Source organism: Bubalus kerabau, chromosome 13 (genome assembly GCF_029407905.1).
Source record: "Bubalus kerabau isolate K-KA32 ecotype Philippines breed swamp buffalo chromosome 13, PCC_UOA_SB_1v2, whole genome shotgun sequence".
Taxonomy (NCBI): Eukaryota; Metazoa; Chordata; class Mammalia; order Artiodactyla; family Bovidae; genus Bubalus; species Bubalus kerabau.
In genome coordinates, this window is record NC_073636.1 from 40,935,253 (window position 1) to 40,960,971 (window position 25,719).

At 40.0% G+C, this 25,719-nt stretch overlaps 1 protein-coding gene and 1 long non-coding RNA gene across 4 annotated transcripts in view; one reads left to right on the forward strand and one right to left on the reverse strand.

The window, feature by feature from the left end:
• Positions 1-19,524, forward strand: part of XRN2 (5'-3' exoribonuclease 2) — a 62,797-nt gene extending 43,273 nt beyond the window's left edge. For all 3 annotated transcript variants that reach the window (XM_055544108.1, XM_055544107.1, XM_055544109.1), the window contains 6 exons: positions 2,286-2,354; positions 2,454-2,585; positions 4,428-4,561; positions 11,883-11,946; positions 16,697-16,835; positions 18,978-19,524. In XM_055544108.1, the coding sequence (XP_055400083.1) occupies positions 2,286-2,354; positions 2,454-2,585; positions 4,428-4,561; positions 11,883-11,946; positions 16,697-16,835; positions 18,978-19,043 (604 nt within the window). In that variant the 3' untranslated portion in view covers positions 19,044-19,524. The remainder of the gene's footprint in view (positions 1-2,285; positions 2,355-2,453; positions 2,586-4,427; positions 4,562-11,882; positions 11,947-16,696; positions 16,836-18,977) is intronic.
• On the reverse strand, positions 12,737-25,690 carry LOC129625584 (uncharacterized). The gene is made up of 3 exons (XR_008701548.1): positions 25,594-25,690; positions 23,176-23,236; positions 12,737-12,863 (listed from the first exon to the last, which is right to left on the reverse strand). It is a non-coding gene; the product is annotated as an uncharacterized LOC129625584 (long non-coding RNA).
• Positions 25,691-25,719: the final 29 nt, after the last annotated feature.

Here is a 25,719-nt window from a genome sequence, read left to right on the forward strand (position 1 = left end):
TTGCTCTCCAGATTGGTCCCTCCGTGAAGACCCCCTGCCTCACATACGCGTGCGTTTAGCCCACACTCACAAGGTCCTATGTGGAAGGCAAGTGACAGGCTTTGATAGCATCTTTCTTGTGCCTGTTGTGGCCTTTTCCGCTTTCTTCCTTACTAAACTGTTACACTTTTCCAGTCTATCTCTCCTGTTAGAAGAGGAGGCAGGCCCCATGGTTGGGCACTGTTTGTGCCTCTGCGCCCACTGTGAGACCATGTATACAGCAGGCATGCTGAAAATTTGTTTGGTTAACTGCCGAAAAGGCTGCTGACACTAAGAGAACTGCTCTGAGATCCTTTAGTTGCAGGCCCTGCTTTATTACCAATTTTCTCTGTTTACTTTGTGTCTAGAAAGCCCCAGCAAATCCACATACCTACCTACCACCTTGTCTCTCACCCTCTTAAACCTTTCACATTGCCTAGTATGCCTGGCCTTGCCTTAAGCCACCTGGAGTAGAGAACATCTGAGATAAAAACAGTCATGGTGAAGAGTGAGTTTATAAGAGGAACAGATTGAGTCAATGAAGTGCTGTTCAGCTGTTCTTGAGCTTATAGCATCTTTATTATAAATGGAACCATTTTTATGTACTTAAAATATACAGTTAACAAAAATTTCTCTATAACAGATGGGCCCTAATTATTTTAAGTGGCATTATTTGAAGAGAAAAAAAGTTAGCTATCTAAAATGTCAACCAGTTCAATAAAACCCTTTTTCACTGATTGCAACTGTAATCTGTAATCTTCAGAGGATCTTTGGAGAATATAAAAAAGCACAGAGAAGGAAAGGAAATGGCTGGAAATGGTTGTGTGTACAAATAACCTTCTGGTGAACGTGTGTCTAGTCTGTTGCTTGTATTTCCCCCTTGTCATTAGGTATTTTGTTACATTTTAAGAAATGCCAATTGAGGATACCATTTCTATTTATTTATTATTTTTAAAAAAATTGAAAATTTATTTTTGGCTGCCCTGGGTCTTCCTTGCTGCATGTGGGCTTTCTCTAGTTGAGCTGAGCAGCGGCTGCTCTCTGGTTAAGCTGCACAGGCATCTCATTGAGGTGGCTTCTCTTGCTGCAGAGCACAGGCTTTAGGGCGTGTGGGCTCAGCAGTTGTGGTGCACAGGCTTAGTTGCCTCTGGCATGTGGGGTCTTCCTGGACCAGGGATGGAACCCACATCCCCAGCATTGGCAGACAGATTCTTAACCACTGGACCACCAGGGAAGTCTCTGAGGATACCATTTTTAGAAAGAACCATAGTTTCTTTAACCAGTCCACTATTCGCCCATGTATTTAGGTTTTACAGTTTTTCAGCATTATGAATCCTGATGTTATGAGCATCCTTAGATATAAACTAGGTGCATATCCAGAGTCCTAGAAGAGACATTGCTTTGTCAGAAGGAAGACTTGTGTGCTTTGGGTGAGATACACACACACAGACACAGACACACCCCCCCACACACACACTCAAAAAGGCAGTTTGGCCCAACTTATTAAAAGTCTGAGTCTGAATATACAGCCATCACATCGTTTCAAGTTGTGACTGTTTACATTCTCACAGAAATACATTAGTCGAGCAGGATATGGGGCTTCCAACAGGGAGGCTTTGTGTTTTTTTCCCTATGGATTATCTGTTCATTGTTTTTGATTTTGCAAATGTTTCTACTGTTTCTTGCAACAAGCTCTGATCTTCTTGAAGATGTTCGAGGGAGGGTCTTTGCCATGAACCGAACAAAAGGAAAGGTGGTTTTTATTTTTGTTGTTGCAAACCTCTTGTACCAGTGTTTGGTATCATACCGGAGTTTCTCAAGAGTTGGGCTGTGTCTGTTGTTCTTTCTCTGCGATCACCTACAATTAGGTGGAGCATGACTTTGCATATAAAGTTACACGAGGGCCATCCTGGGGATTAGTGGCAGTTTGGTGAAAAAGGTGTATAGCCATTTGGCAGTTTGGCAGAATCTGCTGACTCAGATAATTTTGGGAGAAGACTTCTGAATCGTAGTCATTCTGTTTAAAGAGCCACAGTATCTAGTTCCCTGGTGGTGTAGTGGTTAGGATTCCAGGCTTTTACTGCTATGGCTCGGGTTCAGTCCCTGGCTGGGGAACGGAGATCTGCAAGCCATGCAGAACAGCCAAAAAAAGAAAAATAAAAAAACTTTAAAAATAGAACCAAGGTCACAAGTACCTGAATTTACATGGTAGTAGTGAAGCAGGCTAATCTAGTGAAATCATTAAATTGTTTCTTGTTCTCTTCTAGTATCAATTTTAAAGACCCACAGTTTGCTGAAGATTACATTTTTAAAGCTGTCATGCTTCCGGGAGCAAGGTAACAACTGTACAAGTTAGAAAATATAAACTCTTCAAGTTTATTTTGTGTAAGTGAAGTCCATCCCTGTAACTAAATATTGTATTTTCACATGGTTAGAAAACCCGCACCGGTCCTGAAACCTAGTGACTGGGAGAAATCCAGCAACGGACGGCAGTGGAAGCCCCAGCTTGGCTTTAACCGGGACCGGCGGCCTGTCCACCTGGATCCCGCAGCCTTCAGGGCTTTGGGGTGAGTGGTAGGTTTTTCTCTCTGTGTATTTTGATTGTTCGGAATCTTCCATGGTCATTTTCAGCACTTACACCACAGATATTCAAGATCATTAAATATAACTGTTCTGCAGCTATTTTAATGACTTGGATGCTTTTCTGCTTTTCTTCATTTTTTAAATTCAATTCTGTGTCTTTGGTTTATCTATTGCTTTGTGTTGCCTGAGAATTCCATTATTTTCTCTCAAGAGATTTTGCTGTCTCTGACCATAGTTATTTCAAAAGAATGAAACATGCTCTTTACTCTCAAGAGAGTTGTGACTGAGTTAACCTCTGGGTGTCACAGTCCCTCTATGAGGAGCCACCAGCTCCTGGGCTCGTGCCCATGTGTTGAGGCCTCCGTGATGCCTGAGTGTATCTCCTGGCGTGTTAGTGAGGTCAAGCCTCTCAAAGTGTCTGCTGGCCTTTTGTATCTCCTCTGCTGTGAATTTCTGTTTTTTATTCTTTGCTTTCATTAGCTTCAAATTTTCTTTTTTCTTGGCTATAAAAGAGGGAGCTTTGAAGCAGAAACACATAAAGCTGAGATAAAAAGAGCAAAGTGCTAGGGCATGTATTAATGAGTTATCATCTGTGAATTGATGTTGGTAACTCATAAATAGATATTTCCAATTCATAGGAAAGCTTTAAGATTCAAAGTGGGCTTTAGGCAGTAGGTTACCATCAGTAGCATGTACTTTATGCGGTGACTAGTAAGGGACAGTGGTGTCATGGGCTTTGAGTCCTGAGTGTCTGGATCAGACACTTTGTCTACCACTGGATATTCTTGTTAAAGTTACAGAACCTCTCTCTGCCTCCGTTTCCTGTGTGTGAAATGGAGGTTGTAATCACACCAGCCTCGTGAAGTTGTGGGGATTAACTGCTTGGGATAGTTTCTAAACCACTGTATAAACGTGAGGTATTCGGCAGGTTGCTTGAAAGTCTTCATTTAATAGTAAAAAAAAAAAAAAGAAAATGCAAGTCTAAAATACTCTCTAGATTTCTTTTTTGCATTATTTCAGCCACTTTGGAAAGCAACGTAGAAGTATCTCTAGGGTTTTGAAGTATCTCTAAGTAGGGTGTTAAGTTCTGAGGATCCTCTGAACTTTTGATCCAGATTCCTACTTCTTAGAATTTATCCTGAGAAAATATTTTAGAGGAGCCTAGTTATACACCCATGTCTCTAGGCATTGCTGTCTATACTACTAGTACTAACTAGTACTAAATGAGTGGACAGGTTTAGTAATGTATGAGACACTAACATGTAAGTATTCTGTAATACTTAATACACATTACACTTAGGAAGACTATGAAAGGTATAGGGAAATGTTTGATGCAATAAACTGAAAATAGTAAAACACAGAGTAGCAGTATATACAGGTGACCCCTGAACAACTGTGGGATTAGGGACACTCACTCCCTGAACATCTGCAGCCATGGATTGTGTAGGACTCTGGTATTTACTGTTGAAGACACTCCACGTATAAGTGGACCTGTGCTGTTCAAGGGTCAACTGTATAGTGATAGCAACAGCATAGGTCTTTGAGGGAAAAACTAAATACAATGCAGAAAAAGAGAAATAGACTGAAATTTTTTTGCATAATGTACTAAATATTTACATGATTATCAGGAAGCTTTGGTGTGACAGATGAACATTTGCTGTCTCCATTATCAGGTAACGTTTTGAACTTTGTTCATTATAAATCTTTCAACTTCGCGTTGTCTTGGTCAGGTCTAGCAGTGACGAGATGGCTGCCAGGATTTATTATAATAGTGATGGGTATGTCTGTGTCTAACTTGTTTTTTGGCTGGGGGGGTCCTTTCACAGCCACGTTATGCCGAGAGGCTCGTCCGGAACTGGCGTCTACAGCAATGCTGCACCACCACCACCTGCAGCTTTCCAGGGGAACATGTACCGGCCACTTCTGCGAGGACAAGCCCAGATTCCAAAGCTCATGTCAAGTATGTTATCCGTAATGCGTTCTACCTCCTAGATTAAGTACTGCGACAAAGGGTGGTTTCTGATCTGCGTTGCTAAAAGGGTGGACCTAACAGCATAATTGCCTTCATTTTAGTTCGTATCCCCATTTAATGTTACGTTTGCGCTCCAAGGCTGTGCTCAATTTTCTAGAAAATACAGGCCATGTACCAGGTTCTCAAAGCCACTTTTCTTCATGAAGACTTTGCATCTCCATTCCTGGTTGTCCGATTGCTTCCCAACCAGTCAGCCCCCGGGTGGCAGGGGAAGAGACAGTGTGGCAGGATGCTGACATTTTTGTTAAGTCCAAGTGTGGTATCATTTAAATTTTCTTCTGAATGTTTCAAAGAAACATTAAATTTAGAAAAAGCAGGAGGGGTTACTCTATTGCAGAGAACCCTTAGAACTCTTTTAAAATCAAAGTTACACCTGTCAAAGAACCAGATTAAAGTGATGATTGTTGGGAAATATTTATGCCATGTATTTAGTATTATTTCATGCTAATTTATTTACAAAAGCATTTATAACCTGAAGCCCTGTAAGAAAGGAGTTCTGACAGTCTCCTGCTCTCAGGGTTCTGTTTTCACTCTTCTGTCTGTATGTTTCTCTGTGCATCTTAATGATAGTGAATGGAGCATTGTTGCCTCCATCGTAAAGTCTGTGGACTTGAGCGGTTCTGTTCAGTGAAGGAAGCACAGAGGGCGTGGCGTTTAATAGGCTGTGGACAGTGCTTGGTACCGTAGTTTCTTTAGCTACTTTCCTCCCAAAATTGAGCAAATAGTGTTTCTTAGCATTTCCATTTATGTCTGTATGTGGAGTATGTATCAGGATGTAGATACAACTGAAGCATCTAATCAGTTTGAAAGAGCTGTCTGTGCCCCGGAAGCTCACCAGTGGGTGAGGGCACCTCCGGCGGCTAGTTAAAGCCTACTTTTCACTCACACGCTCCTCGTCAGTGCCTTTCTTCTGTGGCTCTTAGCTGTTTACTTCTATCTGCTGGTATCACGGCTTCCCAAGAGGAGAACAAAATGAGATGCAAATGCTAGACCCAGGTGTAATCCATCTATCTCTGTGTCTTGGTTTAGTCAGTCATTCTCAAAACTACGGTTGTGATTGTGGGGAATTTCGGAGGTCACTGTGTCGAGTAGAGTGTCTGAAGTTTGAGAAAACAAGTTTGAATAACACAGGTGAGAGAAAGCACGGGCTCTGTGTTAAGCAGCTTCCTTCCATCATCGATCAATGCATTCTGGGTTTGATGTCCTTGATGTATTTTTTTCAAATATACATCAAAGTGAGTACAACCATGATGATAACAGGCTTTTTCATGGACCTCCAATAAACCATCTTTTATATCACCTGTGATATGCAACACACTTGGGAAGTATTACCCAGTAGTAGTTCTTATCAGGGCATCACAGACCCAAATGAGAATCTGTATAAGTGGTCCTGGTTCGAGTCCTGGTCAGGGAACTAGATCTCACATGTTGCAACTAAACATCCCACATACCCCAAAGAAGATGGAAGATCCCACTTCTTGTCGCTAAGACCTGGTGCAGCCAAAATAAGATAAATAAAAATTTTAAAATAAAAATTAAAAATAGGAAATAGGCTTTGTAGAGTAGGGATTCACTTTGAGCAGGAAACAGGTGGCCCTCCCTGCCTGGTGACTTATAAACATCATTTTCCAGTTGCTTGCTTGTATATATATATAAAGAGTTGATTTTTGGATATTGACTGACAGTGTCACTAAAATTCATTTACTCTGAAGTCTTGTCTGTATGTTCTTTTGGATTTTGCCCTTTTCATTCATGTCATCTGTGAGTAGTGATAGTTTTATGTATTCATTTTCCGATCTTAATGCCTTTGGTCTTTTTTGCTTTATTGCACCACCTAGGACCTCTAGTGTGATTGAACGTAAGTGGTGATGGTGGGCATCCTTGTTTCATTCCCAGTCTTCAGGGGAAGACTTATTATATTTCACCATTAAATATGATATTGGCTATAATTTAATTTTTAGGTAAAATTTTAATTTATATTTTAACAACTTAAAAATTTTTATGTATAGATAACCTTTGTTAGGTTGGAGGAGTTTCCTTCTATTCCTTGTTTCTCATGGATGTTGGATTTTATCAATTGCTTTTCCTCCATTTCTTGAGGTGGTAATGTTTGTTTCTTTGTTTTTTATTTTTTCTTCTTCTGTTACGTGGTGAATGACACAGACTGATTTTTGACTATTACACTAACCTGGCATTACTGGAATGAGCCTAATGTTGATTTATCCGTGTGTGTGTGTGTGTGTGTGTGTGTGTGTGTGTTAGCATTTTGTGGGATATTGATTCATGTCTATGATTTGAGAGACAAGTTTACAGCTTCATACATTCTGGGCTCATAAAACAAGTTAAAAAGTGTTTCCTACATTTTTATTTCTCTAGTAAGGGTTACTGTGAGATTGTTGTCATGTCTTAATCCTTCGAAGAATTCAGTGGTTTGTGTGAGTTTCTTTTTTTGCAAGAGCTTTTTGAAGCTTTTTAAAGGAGAAAAGTGCACAGTTACATCTCATTTCTAGAACCACAGCTCGGTTGTGGGAAGGCTTGGTGGTGGTTCTGGTTAGGGAGAGAGGCCAAAGTCTGCACTCATCTGTGGCCACACTTGTACAGTAAGCACAGACAAATGCTGCAGCGGTCAGGAAAGGAGATCCCATGTCCTGTGACGTTCTCACCAGTACTCTTCACACACAGCTCAACATAAGATTTGGCTTTCCTTCTTTCTTTTGTTTTTTAAGTTTACTGTCATTAAGATCTTTATGGCATATTTATCTCATGGCCACTTGTGACCTCTCAGTTTCTATTTATGCAGACAGACCTAGTCCCTGCCATGTATGCCAACCAGTCTGTCCGTCCATCCATCCATCCGTCCATCCATCCGTATCTCTCTCTATATTTCCTGTCTGATTTGTATCTGATCCTTTACATTTACACTTTCATATCTTTTTTGAATACCAAGTGTTTTAGGGTGGTGATACCCTTTTAAGAGGAGCAGTGATAAGATCTTTTCTTATTTTCTCCCCATGAGTCTGTGTTCTCAAGACACTCACTCCCAGAGTGCACGTGTGAAGTGTGCTTGTTTCCCCTCCTATTTTAATTAGATGTGTGTATTCTAAACTGAAAATACTGAAAGTAGTGTGCAGATCCCCAGTCTTGCCTCCTGGAGATCCTGAGCTTCTGAGTCCCTGGTTGAGGAGGCAGCTCTCCTGGTGCTTCTGACATAAAATAACGTGAGAGACTCACCTCAGCCAACAGCGCAAGTGCATGTGGACCCTGACGTGGCATGGTGTGGTGGGCGTGGTCCCAGCTTCCCCTCCACCCCTCGACAGCCTGTGACCTCAGGCAGGCTTTGATCAGTACTCAGCGTTTCTTCATTTCTGAAATGGTACAGAGAACACCCATCTCACAAAATTCCATGGTGAATGAGTTTAAGTTATTAAGTACTTGAACCAGTACCTGGCACATGGTGTGTGCTATGAAAGTATTAAGTGATAAATGATCTTCTATATAGCATTCCTCTCTATAGAATTTTGAACTTCGAGTTTTCAGTAGAAATAGTTTTAGTAAAATTGAGATCTAAACTGGTTAGTCAGTCTTTTAAAATATTTGTAGTATCACAGCTGTTTCTTCATGTGGTGCTGAGTTCCATCAAGGAGAGCCACTGGTCACAGAGCCAGTTTCTGTCAAGTGTCTGCTGCAGGCGTCTCTCTGTCGGTCTTTGATTTGTCTTTGATGTGTCAGTTTTTGGCTGATGGGTGATTGTCCGGGGACTGTTGGAGTCAAGTGCAGCCCTGAGTGCTCGGCATGAATAAAGCATTCGCTTCTGCAGCCTGGAGAACATGGCATGTTACTTCTCTTCATTTCAGTCCGTAAACTTGTCAATTATCTGCATTTGAAAAGTGATTTTTGATTAGTGGCAATCAGTAAACATGAAATCTTTTCTGTGATTGCCACGCTGATTAGGTAAATTGTCACTTGAGGAACTGTTGGTAAAGTCTTGGTTTCTGTGGCCGTAGAGCTCTAGAAAACGGATGTGTTTTTAAAGATCACGGGAAAAAATTAGCTCTCATTTTTTTCTCTCTTGTGCTTCTACCTTTCTGAAGTGCAGTTTAGTATCTCAGAATTTTTTTTCCCTCCTCTCTAATGGATCTTCTGTTAGAGCCATACAAATGAATGATAATAAGTTTGTTTTGCGTTCTACTTCATTACTTCTCAGCCAGGAGGTATTTCTGTTTTATGAACACTTACAGGCCATATATATTGTTCAGAACCACATGAAGAGATTTGTTTAAAGGTAGCCTTGAAGTTTGTCAGTCCTCTTTAGTTTTCTTCTTTGATTAAGAGCAAGAGGTATTTTAAGAGTCGTGTGATGGAATTTTTAAAAGTCGTATAAAATTTGCTTAGGTTTTTAACAAAAAACGATAGTTTTTGCATGTGCTGAGTTTGGAAAGAAGATTGTCTTGGTGGTAAGAAATAGTGAACGAGAAACAGAGGAAAACACCTGGCATACCAGAGTTGGTGGGGTAGGAACTCCGGCTGCTTTCCTGGGCACTTATAGGGATACAGTTAGACTACTGAGAAGGGCTGTGCCTCTCCGAAGAAAACATTTGTGCACAGTGAACTTTACATTCCAGTTCTCCTTAGAAATATTGGTGTGCTTAGTCTAACAATGTGGCATATTCAGATGTAGTGCATATTCTAGAATGTTGAAGGCTTTCCCTCTACTTACAGTGTTCCTGGGAGGAAATACACCTGCTTTTTTTCCCTACCTTTACTTTTCATAAAACCTTAGGATAAACATTTCTGAAGGCTTTTCTTAATGTGAATGTATTTTTTTTATTATCTTCATTCAATTTTCCTCGTATTAGGGGGCAGTCCCGTGGAGAGTGCATCCTCTGCCATGACACCATATGTAAAGAGACACCATGCAGCCCGAATCGCAGAATTAAGTCTGTTAAAAAGGAGGCCTGGTTCTGGGCTGACCACAGTGATTTTGGAACGTGTAAAGTACAGAGTTAGACAGGGGTCCGAATGAAATTGACTGTATTTCTTTTCATCTTTTTTTAAATTATTAATTCATTTTTTGGCTGTACTGATTCTTCCTTGCTGTGTGGGCTTCTCACTGCGGTGGCTTCTCTTGCTGCAGAGCACAGGTGAGCTTCAGTAGTTGTGGTTCCCAGGCTCTCAAGCACAGGCTTATAGTTGTGGCCCTTGGGCTTAGTTGTTCCATGGTGATGTTTCTTATATTAGCTAACTTTGTTTAAATAAGACACTAAACTGTAATGCTTCTGGGAACATTTTACCAGTTTTCACAAACTTAAGTTTGGTACAGTATCTGAATAGTTATGGACTACAAGTTTAACAAAGTAATGATTAGAAAAAGTGGCCCAAGTGTTGGTTTTACTGTTGGTAGATTCCTTTTTCGTAATTCATTGAAAATCATAGTGTTTTGGGGTATGTGTATTTTAGATTTCTCTATAGAAATAAACCACACAGGTGAAATGATTGCTGTCTTGTAAGAAGTTCTGGTTTTACCTCCTCTGATTTAGATTTCCAGATGGTGCATAGTGATTCAGACATTACTCCGGCCCGGGCCGGACTAGGGTTCCTGGCCCTGCTTCCTGTGAATTGTGTGGTGATGAACTTCCTGAGTTTCCATTCAGGTCTGAATATCTAATGACCACAGAGAAAGGTCATCAGCATTGTTCTCGGTTTGGCTGCTACTAATTTGGTTTTTAGGGCTTCCCGGGTGGCTCAGTGGTAAAGAATCCTGCTGCCAGTGCAGGAGATGCAGGTTCAATCCCTGGGTTGGGACGATCCCCTGGAGAAGGAAATGGCAACCCACTCCAGTGTTCTTACCTGGAGAATCCCATGGACAGAGGAGCTGGTGGGCTACAGTCCATAGGGTCACAAAGAGTCGGACACAACTGAGCAACTAAACAACAGTTTGGTTTTAAAGAGATGACAGGGAGGCATAATTCAGATTGACTGGAAATGCCATCCCTCTTTCAGTTTGGAATGGCATTCTGCTTAGGAGTGATGGAGATGAAGGCCTCACTCATGCACGCGCCATTGGCCCGGGACTGGGTGGCTCCCCTAGGCTGGTTTGTCCACCTCGGAGGCTTTCTTTGGGCCAGCACCTTGGCCATGTTGCTTCCAGAGCTGAAACAGCCAGGTGCTTCCTGCTGGAACCCTTGTGAGCAGCCAGGTGCCTTTACTTGTTCCTGATTCTCCTTGGCAGGAGGTTTTAAAACACCGTTCTACTTGTCTTTCTTTTTCTCCTCAAGTAAACCCAGATTGCATCTTTTTGGTTGCTAACCAGAGATAAGCTTTCATTTCTTCTTTCCTTTAAGAAAGTAATTTTGAAAAGCATGTTTCTAGTTTGTGTTTCCATTAAAATGTGAGCTTGAATACATTATGGTAAGCCTTGTTGTCCTTGGGCCTTGGGAGTCTGGAGGCCTTACTGTCCTCACACAGAGACCTCATTAGACAACTCCTGGAACAGCTGGTCACACTCAGACCCTGCCAGAAGGTGGCCGAGGTGGCCGAGAGTGGGGGCCAGAGCGGCGGACAGTTGATACCAACTGTGGGCTGCGCTGGGGGTGCCCTGCAGCCCATTTACACAGAGGGCCAGCAGCCACTTACCTGTTGCTTGTCATTCGTTCAGTGTTCCCGGCTTCGCTGCATGTTAGGGGAAGAGGTTTGACTGTCAGAAAACAGCAGGAAAGTAGGCGATCCCTTGTAAGCACATCCTCTGGCCTGTTTTGGAGAGACTGTGCTGTCTGCGTCCTGTTGGCACCACTCAGAAAGTCAGGGTGCTTTCCAGTTGACATGTTTAACGGGCAGATTTTAGGCTTTCTATTAAAGTTACTATTTGTTCAGTTTTTGTTTATGGATAAAGCCAAAATTCCATCGTTTTGCACAGCATTTAAAATATGAATGTAAAATACATACATTTGTCTTTGCATACACACGTACACACATAGCAAGGGAGAGAGAAACGTGAGTTTAATGAGAAAGGCTTCTAAAACTAAAAGCTATGTTTTCTTATCAAAGGAGAAATAATTTTACAGACAAATTTGTTGACTTTGTTGATTTCATATCTTTTCACTTTCCATGGTGTATAATTATGCTAGTTAGTATATTCAGTCTCAATTTTTCCCAAGAATTGTTAATTATAATATATTTGGGTAGCTGAATAATAATTACTTTTCCAAAAAAAAAAAATCTGCTGTTTAATCCTTTCCTGTTTATCTTCCAGATGTGAGGCCCCAGGACTCCTGGCGAGGTCCCCCTCCCCTTTTCCAGCAGCAAAGATTCGACAGGTAATGCAGACATGAGTTTTCAGTAATTTTTCACACCAGCATTTGAGGTTTGGGCTTTCTCTATAGTATGAAATGTACTTTCTCCCCTCTAAAGAATTTCTTTTGGGCCTGTTCTTTAGGAAAATACATGGTTAACATATTGAAGTAAAAGATTCGTATTTATATAGTTTCCTGCTTTTTTTGATTCCTAGCCTTTACTTTATTGATGCATTTGAGATGCCCTGAAAAATGCAACACAGAGAGCTTAAAATTGTATTAGGTTTTGGTCAGGCTAAACAAATTTCTTTTTAGAAGAGTTGTGCAGCTTAATGAGGCATAACTAATGGGGTTCCACTTTTATCATTTCTTTGCCGGCAACACAGTGTCAGTACAGACCAACCATTGATTCTTGCTGCAGACCTCTTGAAGTCCTAATCAGCTTCTGTGGTCCAACTTTTTCAGGGTTGACAAGCTTATTGTAGTGCAGTGTCACTGTAGGTCAGTAGTTATTAGTTGCCACTGAAAACAGTTTCTTCAACTACTTAAGACTGAACTGAATTAAACGCAGAAGGGACTCAGAAGAGGATTATGGGATCTGCAGTCTAATAAGTACCACGGACGAGGAAGAATGTGACATGGTTTAATAACAAGGGATGTTTGACATGTGTTCTTTCATTGATAAGTTGTGCTCGCCTAAGTCAGGTGGTCTCTGCACGACAAGGCAGCCAGGCGTGTTATGAATAATTATATTAACATCTGAAGAATAATTTTTAAGGATAGCTTTAAAGTCTGTCGTCTCATGCTGGTCTTGCCCGCATCGGTAGATGCTGAGACGAGTTTAAGCCTCCTCCTAGCACGGCTTCCTTCTTTGCCTTCCCAGTCCTGATCTGTTTTGTTCGCCTCTCCTCTGCCGTTTTAGCAGTCTGATGTGTTCACATCTGAAATGAATGAAGTGTTGTTATTTGAACAGGGTTATAACCTCTACCCCCTTTAAGAAAGTTCCTTTTTTAGAGACTCCAAAACCTCATTTCATTATTTTCTTCAAGAAGAGAAAAGAAATTATGTTATTCGATTGTTTATTAATAGTATCAGCTACTTAGTGCAAGCTGCATTTTAATTTAGAACAGCTGCTCTTGCCTGTGTTTATGTTCTGCTTTCAGTGTGAGTGCTCAGGGCACATGGTATGTGCCACTTCAGCACCCTCAGAGTGGCACCATCGTCACACTAAATGAGTGAGGGGTGAATTTTTCTTAATACATATTATCACATTCACACTGATCTTACCTTAGATGACCGTCTTCTGCAGAACGTTTGTCACGTTTGATGTTTAAGATTTGGTTTCCCCACTTTGTTGCTTGCTTTTTCCCATGTTATTAAATACTCACCGATATTAATAATCACCAAAGAAACATGAATTCATTTTTTCCTCCTGTCACCCCTTTGAAGTAGATGTTGTTACTTTTACAGATGAGGAAACTGAAGCCCACAGTTCAGTAGCTTATCTGAGGTCTCTCTTCCATACCGTTCTTTACCAAGAAACTTTTCACCTGAGCAAAACTCATCAGAAAACTGGCTCTGAGCATCCTGTCCCGTGAAGCCACAGGGACTTCAGAGAAGTCCTTCCCCTTCTGAGGCACCCTTTCTTCAGTCCTGCAGCTTTCCTTCCCTCTCCCCATTAAGCCCCCCTAAGATCGTCACTTATGTCCTGACATCCGTGGGTTTTTCTTTGATCTATGATCTGTGCCCTAGTCAAGTTGGTATCTTCCTGATTGACTCTGTGAACCCAGCAGATTTGAGGTGTGTTCTGTTGGAGTTTTGGTTTACTTTCAGTCAGAAACTAAAACCGTGCCATAAGGCAGAAGTTACGTGTGAGCTTAATAGAATTCTTTCTTATGTCTTAGAGCGTGGTCATTTAAGAAACACACTGTTTATTCTTAAAGAAAACAAAGTTTGAATTTAGCCTCCTAAACTTCTCCATTAGCCAGCCTTTCAGCAGATACATCACTCATTTCTGTAGCCTGTGTCAGTCTAACCTTTCTGACCTTACATGACATAGAGGAGAAAAGACAAACTCACTTTGACTTTGCTGAGATGTCACAACTGGTAAGTAGAATTCTTGCTAGAACCAGGTTTCACTGATCATTAGTTCAGTACTTTTCCACCGCACTGTTAAGTGTTTGGTTGAGAACCCTCTTAGAGAAGAAAACTTTTTAAGTGTACTTTTTTTTTTAAACATAAACTACACTGTTTCTTGAATTAATTCCTACCTTGAGATAGTATTTATAATTCATATGTTCATTTCACTTAAATTACAACAGGAACACCCCGCTCCCACCTTTGCCTCCCCTCAAAAGGACAACCTAGCCGTCATCATGATGGTGATCGAGGTCCAGCTCGTGCCTCCTCCTCCCCTGGGTGCTGCCCTGTTGTCTGTGTCCTTGCCAGTGGGGGAGTCTCTTTTCTGGCCATATCTTATCCAAAGTGGCCATTTAGTTTTTTAACTTAATAGGTACTAAGCTCAGTTGTAGATTTTTAAAAGCTGATTTGTCATATACATATATGTGTGTGTGTGTGTGTGTATTTATAAATTTAAAATATTCCAATGAGTAGTATATAGTTATGTCATACTGCCAGCTACTTTCCAAAATAGTAATTCAGAAACTTATGAATATTTTTGCCATCCATGGTGAGGAATGCCTCAAATAAGTTGCTTCAATCAATAGCTACTCATTAAAAAAAATATGTGGCAGCCTCAGCACTTCCATCTCAGATATAGAATGTATTTTCCAGGGCAGATTTCAGTTTGTAAAAGTATTTGCAAACTGATATAATTAGTATAGAAATAGGATAAACTTAGGTAAAATAAAGGCCTTTCTGCCACTACCAAGCAGAAGAGGGTAGTTCATACAAGTCCCTCTTACATGGCTCTTTCCATTTAATTAATTATTTTTGTAACTGTTTGATTATTATTTTTATAAATATTTTTGTCAAAACCCATTTCAGGTAATCGTTTTAAACCAAAAGGAGAACTTTGTGCTCCTACACTGTGGCCTTGTTCCTGTCTTTAGGTCATAAAATAATGGAGAAGTGCATTTATAATGTATTTTAGCCATGCCAGCTGATTTTCCTGAAACTCAGTTGACTGAGTTTTACCGTTGTAAAACCGTGGAGAAAACATGGTCACAGCTCATAAACAGTGTGTGAGCTGTACGTGAAACAAGCGGGTTTTGCATTAATGGCCCGATTTTCACGAGCCTCCTTGGTCACAGCACGAACCTTAACTGCTCAGTCCTGCAGAGACTGGAAGAGACTGTGTCTTCTCTGCATACAGAGCCGTTCCTGCTTGACAGTTGAGCCATTCTCGCTGAAATATATTTGTATTAGTGAATTCAAAAATAAGTAAAAGCCCCGAATATATGCATATTCTTTCTGAGGTACAGATTTTTCAGTTTATTTCGACTCACAGCAGATTATATTATTATATTATTAGAGTTCTGGTCCCACCACTAACTGAAGAATAGCACTGGCCTTTCTAGGATTCTTTAGAGAGCACTTCTTGGAGACATCACACAAAAATAGTTATCTTTGCTGGTTTTGTTTGTTTTTTTAAAGAGCAAGCTCCAAGTGAAGGAAGGAGAGTGGGGGTGAAGAGGATGGATTCAGGCTTGAATAGCTGTGAGAAGAATGCATTACCCGGTGAGCCCAGCTTTGGGCTTTCCCCACTAAGACCTAGGCAGTGAGATTCATATGCTGATGTGGTCATAGCTAATACCAGCTACTCAGTGCTTTAGCAAATTTCAGGTTTTCTTATAATTCCTCCCAATGTCTGTAACAGCCCCCAAAGCTTCTACTGCTGAAGTACACTAGGGAATTTTGCTACTGTTTATTCTTGGTAGTGACTGTTGAATAAAATGGAAGTTGAGGAAAATACCTCAAGAAAGCTATGTCATACAGGGTGATTGCCTTTAGAGGGTAAATCTTTGCTACACTGTTTATGTGACAGCTTTAAATTGTTATGATTTAATACTTCATACCTGTTGTTTTGTATCTGCAGAGTTAAAATAGGCACTTGAAAACAATTAAAACATTTCTTTTGACCAGTAATCCGGGCCAGCAAACTGGGTTATAATAGCTTTTGAATCTGTGTTCCCATGTAAACTGTACACCAAATGCCAGTCAGTCCATGCCAATTAGTGCTCATGTTGCTAGGTCACCGTGGTCAATTGAAAGCTGCATCAATAGAACTTGAAAAGGTTTCCTCCTGATCAGACCTTCTGACATATTGAGCAGAATAATGGATGGGAAAAAACAGCCAAGCCCCCTACCCTAGATTCAAAATACTCAGCAGTAAGAATTCATTTGCAGCATGCAATTAACTAGAAAGAATGGACTCGAAGAACGAGCCTGGACATTTTTAAAAATAAAGCTTCATCCTCTTGTCTCGTGCATGTTTACTCTTTGGATAGCATCTTAAAATGTAGCCAGCTTGGTGATCTTGGGTCCAAAACTTTAGTGACTAAAAAGGAAACTTTACAATTGAAGATGAACAATTTTTTTTTTTTAAGTCAGATCTTTCTGATTCAACTGAGTTTTAAACAAATGCTGATATTTCATGAAATATGTTACACTACACTCGCTGTGAGGGACCTAGAGGCCACTCTGATCCTATATATCCCATACGACAAATCCAGGCACATTGGATTGTCCCAAATTTGGAAATGATACCTGCGAGATTTTTGACCTTTAATGTAAATGTGATGCTTTTCCACAGAGGTGTTGGGGCCGAACCTCTGCTACCATGGAACCGGATGCTCCAAACCCAAAATGCAGCCTTCCAGCCAAACCAGTACCAGATGCTGGCTGGGCCAGGCGGGTATCCACCCAGACGTGACGATCGTGGAGGGAGACAGGTGATGGATGTGGTGTGGGCTTTGGGGTGGAAAGCTTACTGCTCACTTTGTCCTAACCGTACCTCTTGGGACTCAGTGGTTGGTTGGTTGTTTTAAAATATCTCTGTGTAAGTACTGTTAAGAGTAGCTCAGTTTCCCTTGGATCTCTCATTAAAAATGTTTATGGGGTGAGTATCTGCCTCACTAAATAGGTTGTACTTTGAAGATGCTGAAGAATTTTCAGACCAAAAGCCCCTTTAATCACAGCAGTACAATATTTAGCACAAATATGGTCCAGCACCAAAACATATTGTTTCTCTTTATAATGTTGCTTTTTGTTTTATTAGAAACTAGATCTCTCAAAATGAATGGTAATTTTATAGAAGCTGAAAGTAATCTCTCACCTTTTCAGCTGTTACCTTTATTCCCCTTAGGAGTTTTCTGTCTTGATTTATCGTTTGTGTCTTCATGGAATGAAATCTCTCCTAATTTCCCACTTTGTTAAACTAAATTTAAACCAGCTATACATTGAATGAGTATAGTAATTCCTAGACAGATTCAGTAAGAGGAAGCTTTATTTCCTTCTCTTTATAATACATCCATTTGTAGCGACATTTAAGCCTGAGGTCTGTTTGCCTCAGTCTGTGCCTCAGCCATTTGACACCCTGGCCAGTATTTACATGCTCCTTAATCCAGTGCTTGCCAGAGAGCAGGGTCTGAACGCAGTGATTCAGAGTGTGTAGTATTCGTGGAGTTGGTGATGTGAAGTGGTTATTAAATTGCTTACCTTGTGTTACCTCAGCCTTTTGCAGTGCCTCGAATATTAATTTTCTAACTCAGGTTCTTGCCATGTGTCCCTTTCTTCTGACAACTGAGAAGAATCTCTTGCCAGCTAAGAAAAATCTTTTCTTCACACTTTTTTTGGTGTACTCTTAAAAGTCTCAGTTCACTTTATAAGAAAATAATCATCTTAGTTGTCCTTGGAGAGAATTTTGTTAACAGTTCTTTAGATGTATAATATTACTTGACATACTGTCTGCCCAGAATCTCTACAGATGATATCAGCAGGTTCTTTAGATTGAGACTTTATGCTGCTCGAGTCAAGGTGAAAGGAAGGTGTACCTGCAACTACAAGTTGCTCTGGAGAAATTTGAATCCAGTCCCCTCATTTTCCAAGTCAGGAGTTGAAACCTCAGATCTGCTGTTCAGCAGCAGAGCTGGGGGTGCCTGTTAACTTCTGACCCCAGTTCAGTGGCTCTCCTGCCTTCTTTAGGGGAGACCCTCCCTTTAGAGGAGCTTTCTGCTGTTCAGGAGGTATAATTGTTATTCACTCAGGAGATCTAAATCATTTAGGACCTTTTGGAAATACATTTCTTTTTCAGCCTTTTTTCTGCAAAGATTTCTTTTTCAATTAGAATTTTGAAGCACTGTTAAATTGTAGAAGCTCACTGTTAAAACCAGTAAAACTATACTTTCAGTATATTTTTAGTGGAGAACTAGTAAAGTGCTCTGAGCCAGTATGGGGAAAAGGGTCCATTTTAGAATCCTCCCTAGAAACGAGGAGTTGTGATGGCAGACACATCACATTTATCTTTAGGTTGTACCTAAATGGTGTTTGGAAGCATACTAGGAAATGTTATGAAAGTTCCCTGTAATTGATTATGTAATAACCTAATGTGGTCTACTATTATTTATAGCTAAACAAACAAAAACGCCTAAAGGCTTCAGCTGAGGCAGCAAGCTCCTGCCTTGGTTAAGCAAAATGGCTTTCCTAGTCTAATATGTCTGAGGATGACATGGGCACCTTCCCACAATGTGGCCTGAAATACCATGGGGGCTGGTGGTGGGTGAGACTGACAAGTGTTTTACACAAGACACTTAACTGTCCTTCATTTGTGTACATTTTAAGGAATTTCTTAGGTTCTTGTTAAGGCTGATTTGGTTAGTTGTCAGTGATAGCATTTATGCTAATTTCTACTCGCGTGCAGCTTTGGAAAAGGCTGAAAACCAAATACACGTGTTTATGGAGACCATCCATGTGATATACCTATAAGAAATAGTCCCTTTCTTTTTAGTGTGTTTTTCCATTGAGAAGTAAGATTAATTTCTTTGCAGGAGTGTTAATCCACAAAGTAAACTTCCTTTTTTTTTTTTTTCCTTCAGGGATATCCCAGAGAAGGAAGGAAATACCCTTTGCCACCACCCTCAGGAAGATACAGTTGGAATTAGGCTTTTGTAAAGCTTTCCCAGATCCTTTCATCATTCTACAGTTTTATGCTATTTGTGGAAAGATTTCTTTCTCAAGTAGTAGTTTTTAATAAAACTACAGTACTTTGTGTATTTCTTTTAACTGTATATTTCTACTGATCCGATCTCACTGTTTTATGTTGCTTTCCAAAGATGTGTGTTGCATAATACAGTGGATCTGAATTTATTATTGCTTGTAAAACACATTTGATGGAATAGGAATACTGGTTTTTCATTATGGTTAAAAATCAAACCAGCTGTGGATTTCAAAACACAGTGTATTCTAGATCATCTAAGATCCATGCTGATTTTTAATGCACAAGAATTAAGTATGAACTCTTGAGCTGGAACCCTCAGCTAACTAGAGTGTATATTGTTCAGTATTTCTTTGGGAACATTTCATTGATGTACTTGTCATATGGAAATTTCTGGACTTTAGTAAAAAACAATGCAAAACTTAGAACTCTGGTCTCTTTTGTTGTTTTACAGTATTTAAACTTTGAAAATCTTGGCAAGTGTATGGTTGTTTTTTTTTTCTTTTTTTATCAATATATCAGAATTTTCTACAATTAGATGTCAAAAGAAAATCAATGAAGTAGATTTTAAGAGGATATGGTCAGAAAGACAACCCATCTGACTCACGTATGCCTTTCCACTACTAATTTGGCAAATTATAAAATCTTCATGAGATTATCTACATTTTACAGATTTCATGCATATTTGTGCTGCAGTTTTAAAGATTTGTTTTAAATCTTGGAGAATTCTCAAAGTTTGAGAAAAGTTCAGGGGGTGGTGATGAGAGAGAGGTGAGGAAGACTGTGGTATAAACAAACTTCTAGTTACAAAATAAATGAGTCATAGGATGAAATTTACAGCATGGAGAATATAATAATATTATTTTTGTATGGTAACAGATGGTAACTAGATTTATTGTGGTGATCATTTAGTAATGTATAGAAATCTGGAATCAGTCTATGCCCCTGGAACTAATGCAGTGTTGTAGGTCAGTTATACTTTAGTTGAAAAAAAAAAAAAAAAACCACAACGGAAGAGCAGAAAGAAAGAAGAAAACTTGAAAAGTTTTGGACTTCCTTAGTGGTCCAGTGATTAAGAATCTGCCAGCCAATGCAATTCCCAGTCCAAGAAGATTCCACATGCCATGGGGCAACTACGCCCCAGCACTGCAACTACTGAAGGCCACTTGCCCTAGAGCCTGTGCTCAACAACAAGGAAAATCCGCACACCACAACTGGAGAAACCCAGAGCGCAGCAATGAAGATCCAGCACAGCCAGAGATGAATAAATAAAGGATTTAAAAAAGAAAACCTGAAAAGTTTAATTCCTAGCTAAATTGCCTATGCTCCTTGGTATATTTTTGCATTATTTCACAATAGATTCTAAATTTGTACTCATTTTTTCCTTGCTAGTAAGTACACTCATTCCTTAAGTGTATGCTTGCAGGTCACACACAAGCACTTCCATATGTGTTTTTCGCTTTCCACAACAAATTTAGACACATGTATGAAGATTTATCCCCTTTTCCATTCTAGCCTCAGATTGTAAAATCAGGTTTCTGTCTTTCTGACTTTTGACATTTTTGCTTTAATATTCAACAAAGGCAACTTGTTAATCTTAAATCTATTCAGGAAAAATCCCACCTTAACCTTGGATAGGAAGGTATTTTGAAGCTATTGAGTTCATTGCTGATGATGGGTGAATAAGAGCAGAGTTCTTTATTGTTGAGATAAAGAGTCTCTGCTGGGAATTAACCATTATATATTACCATCACAATAGAATGAAGGAATAATGCTGTTTATCTGCTGAATATTAAAAATATAACACCTGAATCAAGTATTGCATATTCAGAAGGAGCCCATGTTCATGTCTTAGGATATACAGCTTCATAAGTACCCTATAGCCACGCTTCTACAGGACCTAGATTTCTCAGATCTTTAATTTTGGTCTAGTTTTTTAAGTTTTCATGAGCGTATCTAAAGTAATTTTGACTTGGTTTTTTGCACCACTGCACATAACTAATGAAAACATATTAAGTTTGAAAATGTTTTTAAGTGTTTTAAAGACATCTAAGCAAAAGCCTGATGGGAAAGTTAAGCCCCTAGCTTTCCTATAGCAGGTGGTGAGCCCTTGCTTCCTTCTCTCTCCTTACTCTGACATCTCTTTACAACTTGTCCCCACGTTTGAATCTTCCAGAAAAAGTCCCCGTTATTTCAACAAAGGCTTTTTAGAACTTTCAATGGCGCCTTTACAACTGTAACTAGCCCTCTCCACATTCCGGAGTAAATAAAGCCAACGGGTCGATTTTGTGTAGTTTACTCCACCTTACTACGCTTGAATAGGGACAAGGTTTTCAAGGTCTCATGTTGAAGGTTTTTAAGCATATAACCTGGGGACAGCCCGACTTTATCGCGGCGCTGAGAGCCGGTGGTGAGCGTCTGTCTTCAGGGTAAGGTCGAGGGCAGCACACGGCCATCCGTCCATCGGCCGCGCGGCATCGGGGAAGCAGGTGGGGAGGTGACCTGCAGGCTGACCCCGAGCCACAGCCGGGCAGGCAGCTCAGGGGGGCGCGCGTCGGCGGCATCATCACCTGGGTTCCTTGGGTCCCCGCCGCAGCTTCGCCGCCGGCCAGCGTCGTCTTGGCTCCCCGCACGGATGCGATCATCGGCCCTGGAAGGAGGCAGCGGAAAGGGTCTTCTCCGAGGCTGCTGTTTTTTTCACTTCCAAGCCTCAGGGTAAGTGAATTTCGCTTGGCTTGGAAATCAGAATGCAGTCGTTCTCCGACGTAACCTGGAAGCCGGGTTAGCAGGCGGCGCGGTCCCGGGCGTGGCCTGCATCCGGCTCGTCCAGCTCCGCGGCTGCCTGGAGCAGATCCGCTAGCCTTCGGCCCGCGAGCGCCAAAACTAATTAACTAGCAAGCGGCCCATTCTCGGCGCATTTCTTCTCCACTCAGGGTGAGGTGAACATCTGCATTGCTAGTTATCTGATACCGCATGTATGGCACGAGGACCAGAGGTAACAGGCTTTAATTAGTGTGTGTGAAATGGGAATGGAACCATTTACTACCGCAAAACAGTTTGCACAACTTAAACTTAGGTAATATTTGTGATTAAACTTTTATTAGAAATCACCTAAGCAACTACTGAAAGAGGTTACATGGAAATTTAGAAACTGAAATAAAAGGCATTTCATTCCAACATTCTAAAGCAAAAACAAAGGAAACCAAAACACCTCTCTCAGAAGCTTCCAAATCTCCGTGCTCAAAAAATAATGACATAAAAGTGATCCTAAAATCACAAAGTGATCTCAATACTTACTGGAGAGAGTGACTCCCGACTTCGTCTTCTTTGAATCTTCTCCAGATGCTCACCCATTTTCACTAGCAGCAAAAGTCTACTTATTTAATTCATTTTTAATAAAATGTATCCTAGTGCCCTGTTTCATTGGATTTGAGCATGGCAAGTGGCAGTATTTTTAAAAACTGGACTTGAGTAATTTACAGAGTTTTATCCACATATTAATGTTAACGTTAAAGAGCTGGGCGGTATCATTCGTATTCTCAACTACATCTGAAACTTTTATCACCCTTACACTGTGCATTATCTTATGCACAAATTCATATCTTAAAATCCAGTCATGGGTCTTTATGTGATTATGGTTCACCAATTTAAAAGTCTTTCTAAAAGTCATCATTGCGAAATGCAGCTAACAAAGCAAGTCTTCGGAAGGTGCTTGCATTTAGTGAACAGGATTGTGTCTCTGATTTGCTTTAAATTGAAAGTAAACAGTCAATAGCAGAATGGAGTTTGGACACAACATCTGTGTTGATAAAAGTCTGATTGACTTACTTGTTCTGATTGTTAGGTTTTAGTTCTAAGCAAAGCCTCAAACAGAAGACAACTGGGTTACACCCCCTCTTCCATGTACAAAACACCCTTCCTGTATCTTTCAACACTGGGCGCAAGTGCGCACGCACGCGCGCGCGCGCGCACACACACACACACACACACACACACACAACTTCAATTTACACACACACACACACACACACACACACACTACTTCAATTTACATCCCAACACAGATTTCAGAAAAGTACCTGCAATCTCCGCCGTTCCTCTCTGCAACTTGGATTCTGGATTTTGGTTTCTGTGCCTCAACTGGGAAAAAATAGGTTAGAGTGTTGTAAAACCCCAAAAACCTTTAGGAAACTGTGACATCCTCAGTTAGCATTTCTCAAACTGAGTTTTGCTGTGGCCTCTGCTAAACTTTGGAGGGGCTTTGTTCCCACTTAAACCCTGAGCCAACCTCTCTCTTGGTTGTGAAGACACTTATCCTCCTCTTCAGTTAATGAGTTTCACCTAGTCTGGCCGTTTGTGTTTTTATAAAAGATCTGCAAAGCACTAATTGCAAAAGAAGCAAAAAAAGCTTTTGTTTCACAATAATCAGAATGTGGAATTCTACAGTATAAACATTTTCTATTTTAATGTTTCAAAAGCAAAACTTATCCTAATTTCTGGATGTGCACACATAAACTCAGTACATTTCTGGGTGCAGAATGTTAAGCTCTCTGCAGCAATTACCTCTGGCTTGAGTCCCTTACTATTTAAAGGAACACTGAAAGGAGAAAGATATGCCTGTACCAAATACACTTTCAGGAAATATTGTATAAAGAAGGCTGTTTCTTCTTAATGGTCTTTTTGATTGATAGTTCACTTAGTCTAAGGGATTTTTTTGTTCCAGAAATTATCAAGGGAAAAACTGTGCATGAAGATTTATTTTCTTTAAATATGTTACTCGGAACCCTTACTCCATAAGCTACTGTTTTTGTTAAGTATTGGGCTGTAAAAAAAAAAAAAAAAATTACAAACCATGTGAACTTTTATAACATGTTTTCTAGAAGTAGAATTTCAGAAGTTGAAGGAATCAATATAAAGAAGCATTTTTAAATCTGGCACATCAGTAATAGTTATGCTAGCCTGGCTAGCATTTTGAAAATCAATTTTATTAGTATGCAAAAACTCAAACTGGGAGAATTTTCTGAAAGTGTACTGCATCATTTTCATATTTTTTCTGCTCAAATTTTATGTAAAATGTGTTAAAAATCAGTTGTCAGTTTACAAAAATGCATTCACAGACCCTTGATAAAGATTGATTCACTTGCTTCTGTAGTGTTTTTTTTCTCTTTGTGAAAGGAACTGGAGTTTTTAATTATCATTACTGTTTACTGTAGAAAATATAGAGAAAGTGCAACTTTTAAAAACACTTTGCACAGTTCAGAAAAATACCCAAGCAATGAAATGAAATAAAATGTTTCACTTCAAACTATAATTCTAAAATTTCAAAAATGTAGAAGAGGTTTAGGGTCTCTGGGAAATGTTTTGGTTATTTGTAAAACATGCATTATCCATGTTATGTCTTTAATTTTTCTTCATTTTATGAACTCACTTTCTCCAGCCTTCTTTTAGCATTTTTAATCTACTACCAGTTCTTTAAATCATGAATAAACTGAGCTGTGTTGTCACATCATGCCAACTAGTATAAAAAAAAAAGCCTATACAACGTAGTGAAAAAGAAATGATCATTTGACATTTGCTAAAAAAAGTACTTGAATTCTTTTAAGTTATATTTAAATATCCTTTTGAAACATAGGAAATATAAACCAGCATATTAAAGAGTAAATACATTATTTGTACAAGAAAACACCAACAAAATCGGTGTGTAACCCCTATTAACTTCTAAATATGAGAAAATAATATTTTACTGATTCTTTACACACTGATTACCATTCAATAAGTCACCTTATTTTCTTCCTTCTTGACATGCTTTGAAAAATAGATTAATTGATGTCTGTCTTAGCAATTTTGCTTACTTGTTCTAGTGTTTTATCAAGGTACTTTAATTCAGATAATCAAATACCTTAGAAAGAGTAAATAACATGTCTGTAGAATAGGGTATAATTTATTTTGTCCGTTGATTTTGGGAGACCAGTTTCCATATAAAAAGTAGCTTACAATCCTTTCTTTTGATGAGCTGCATCTTAGGAGGAAAAGCCTCTTTTAGGATAATTTACAAACACTCATTGCCAAATCATGATCAAAACATTTAAAAAACAGCATTAAGTTTAAAAAGCTATATCAATTCGTATAAGCAATATTTTGATTACGTTTATTCCATTTCTCTAAATGGTAATAACTCCTCTGCAGTAATGTTGCCATGTGCATGATCCATCTTGAGCTACAATTCAATTTACTTTCCATCAAACATTAATGAAATTGCACTTAAGCGGGGGCGGGGGGTGCGGTGGGGGGGGGTGGGTTTCGAAAATTAATCTCCCAAGGTAAGTTCCACTTCAAGAAGAAAACCTTGTTAAAGCTGGGTTGACTTTTAGAGCTACAAACACCACCTAAGTCTCCAACGTTTAAAACTCCGAGAGCTTTGGTTAGGAACGTGGTGGTGGATGTGGACTCGGCCGGCTTTTTACACAATTTAGGAACCTCCGGAAGGAGGAAATCACCTCAAAGCCTCCTGGCCGGCGCGATCTCAGGATTCGATCCTGGGGCTTGTCGCGTCCCCACCCGCAGCGGAGGCCCGGCGCTCGCCCCTCTCCGCGATCCGTCCGTTCTCTCGCGAGCGGCGGCCC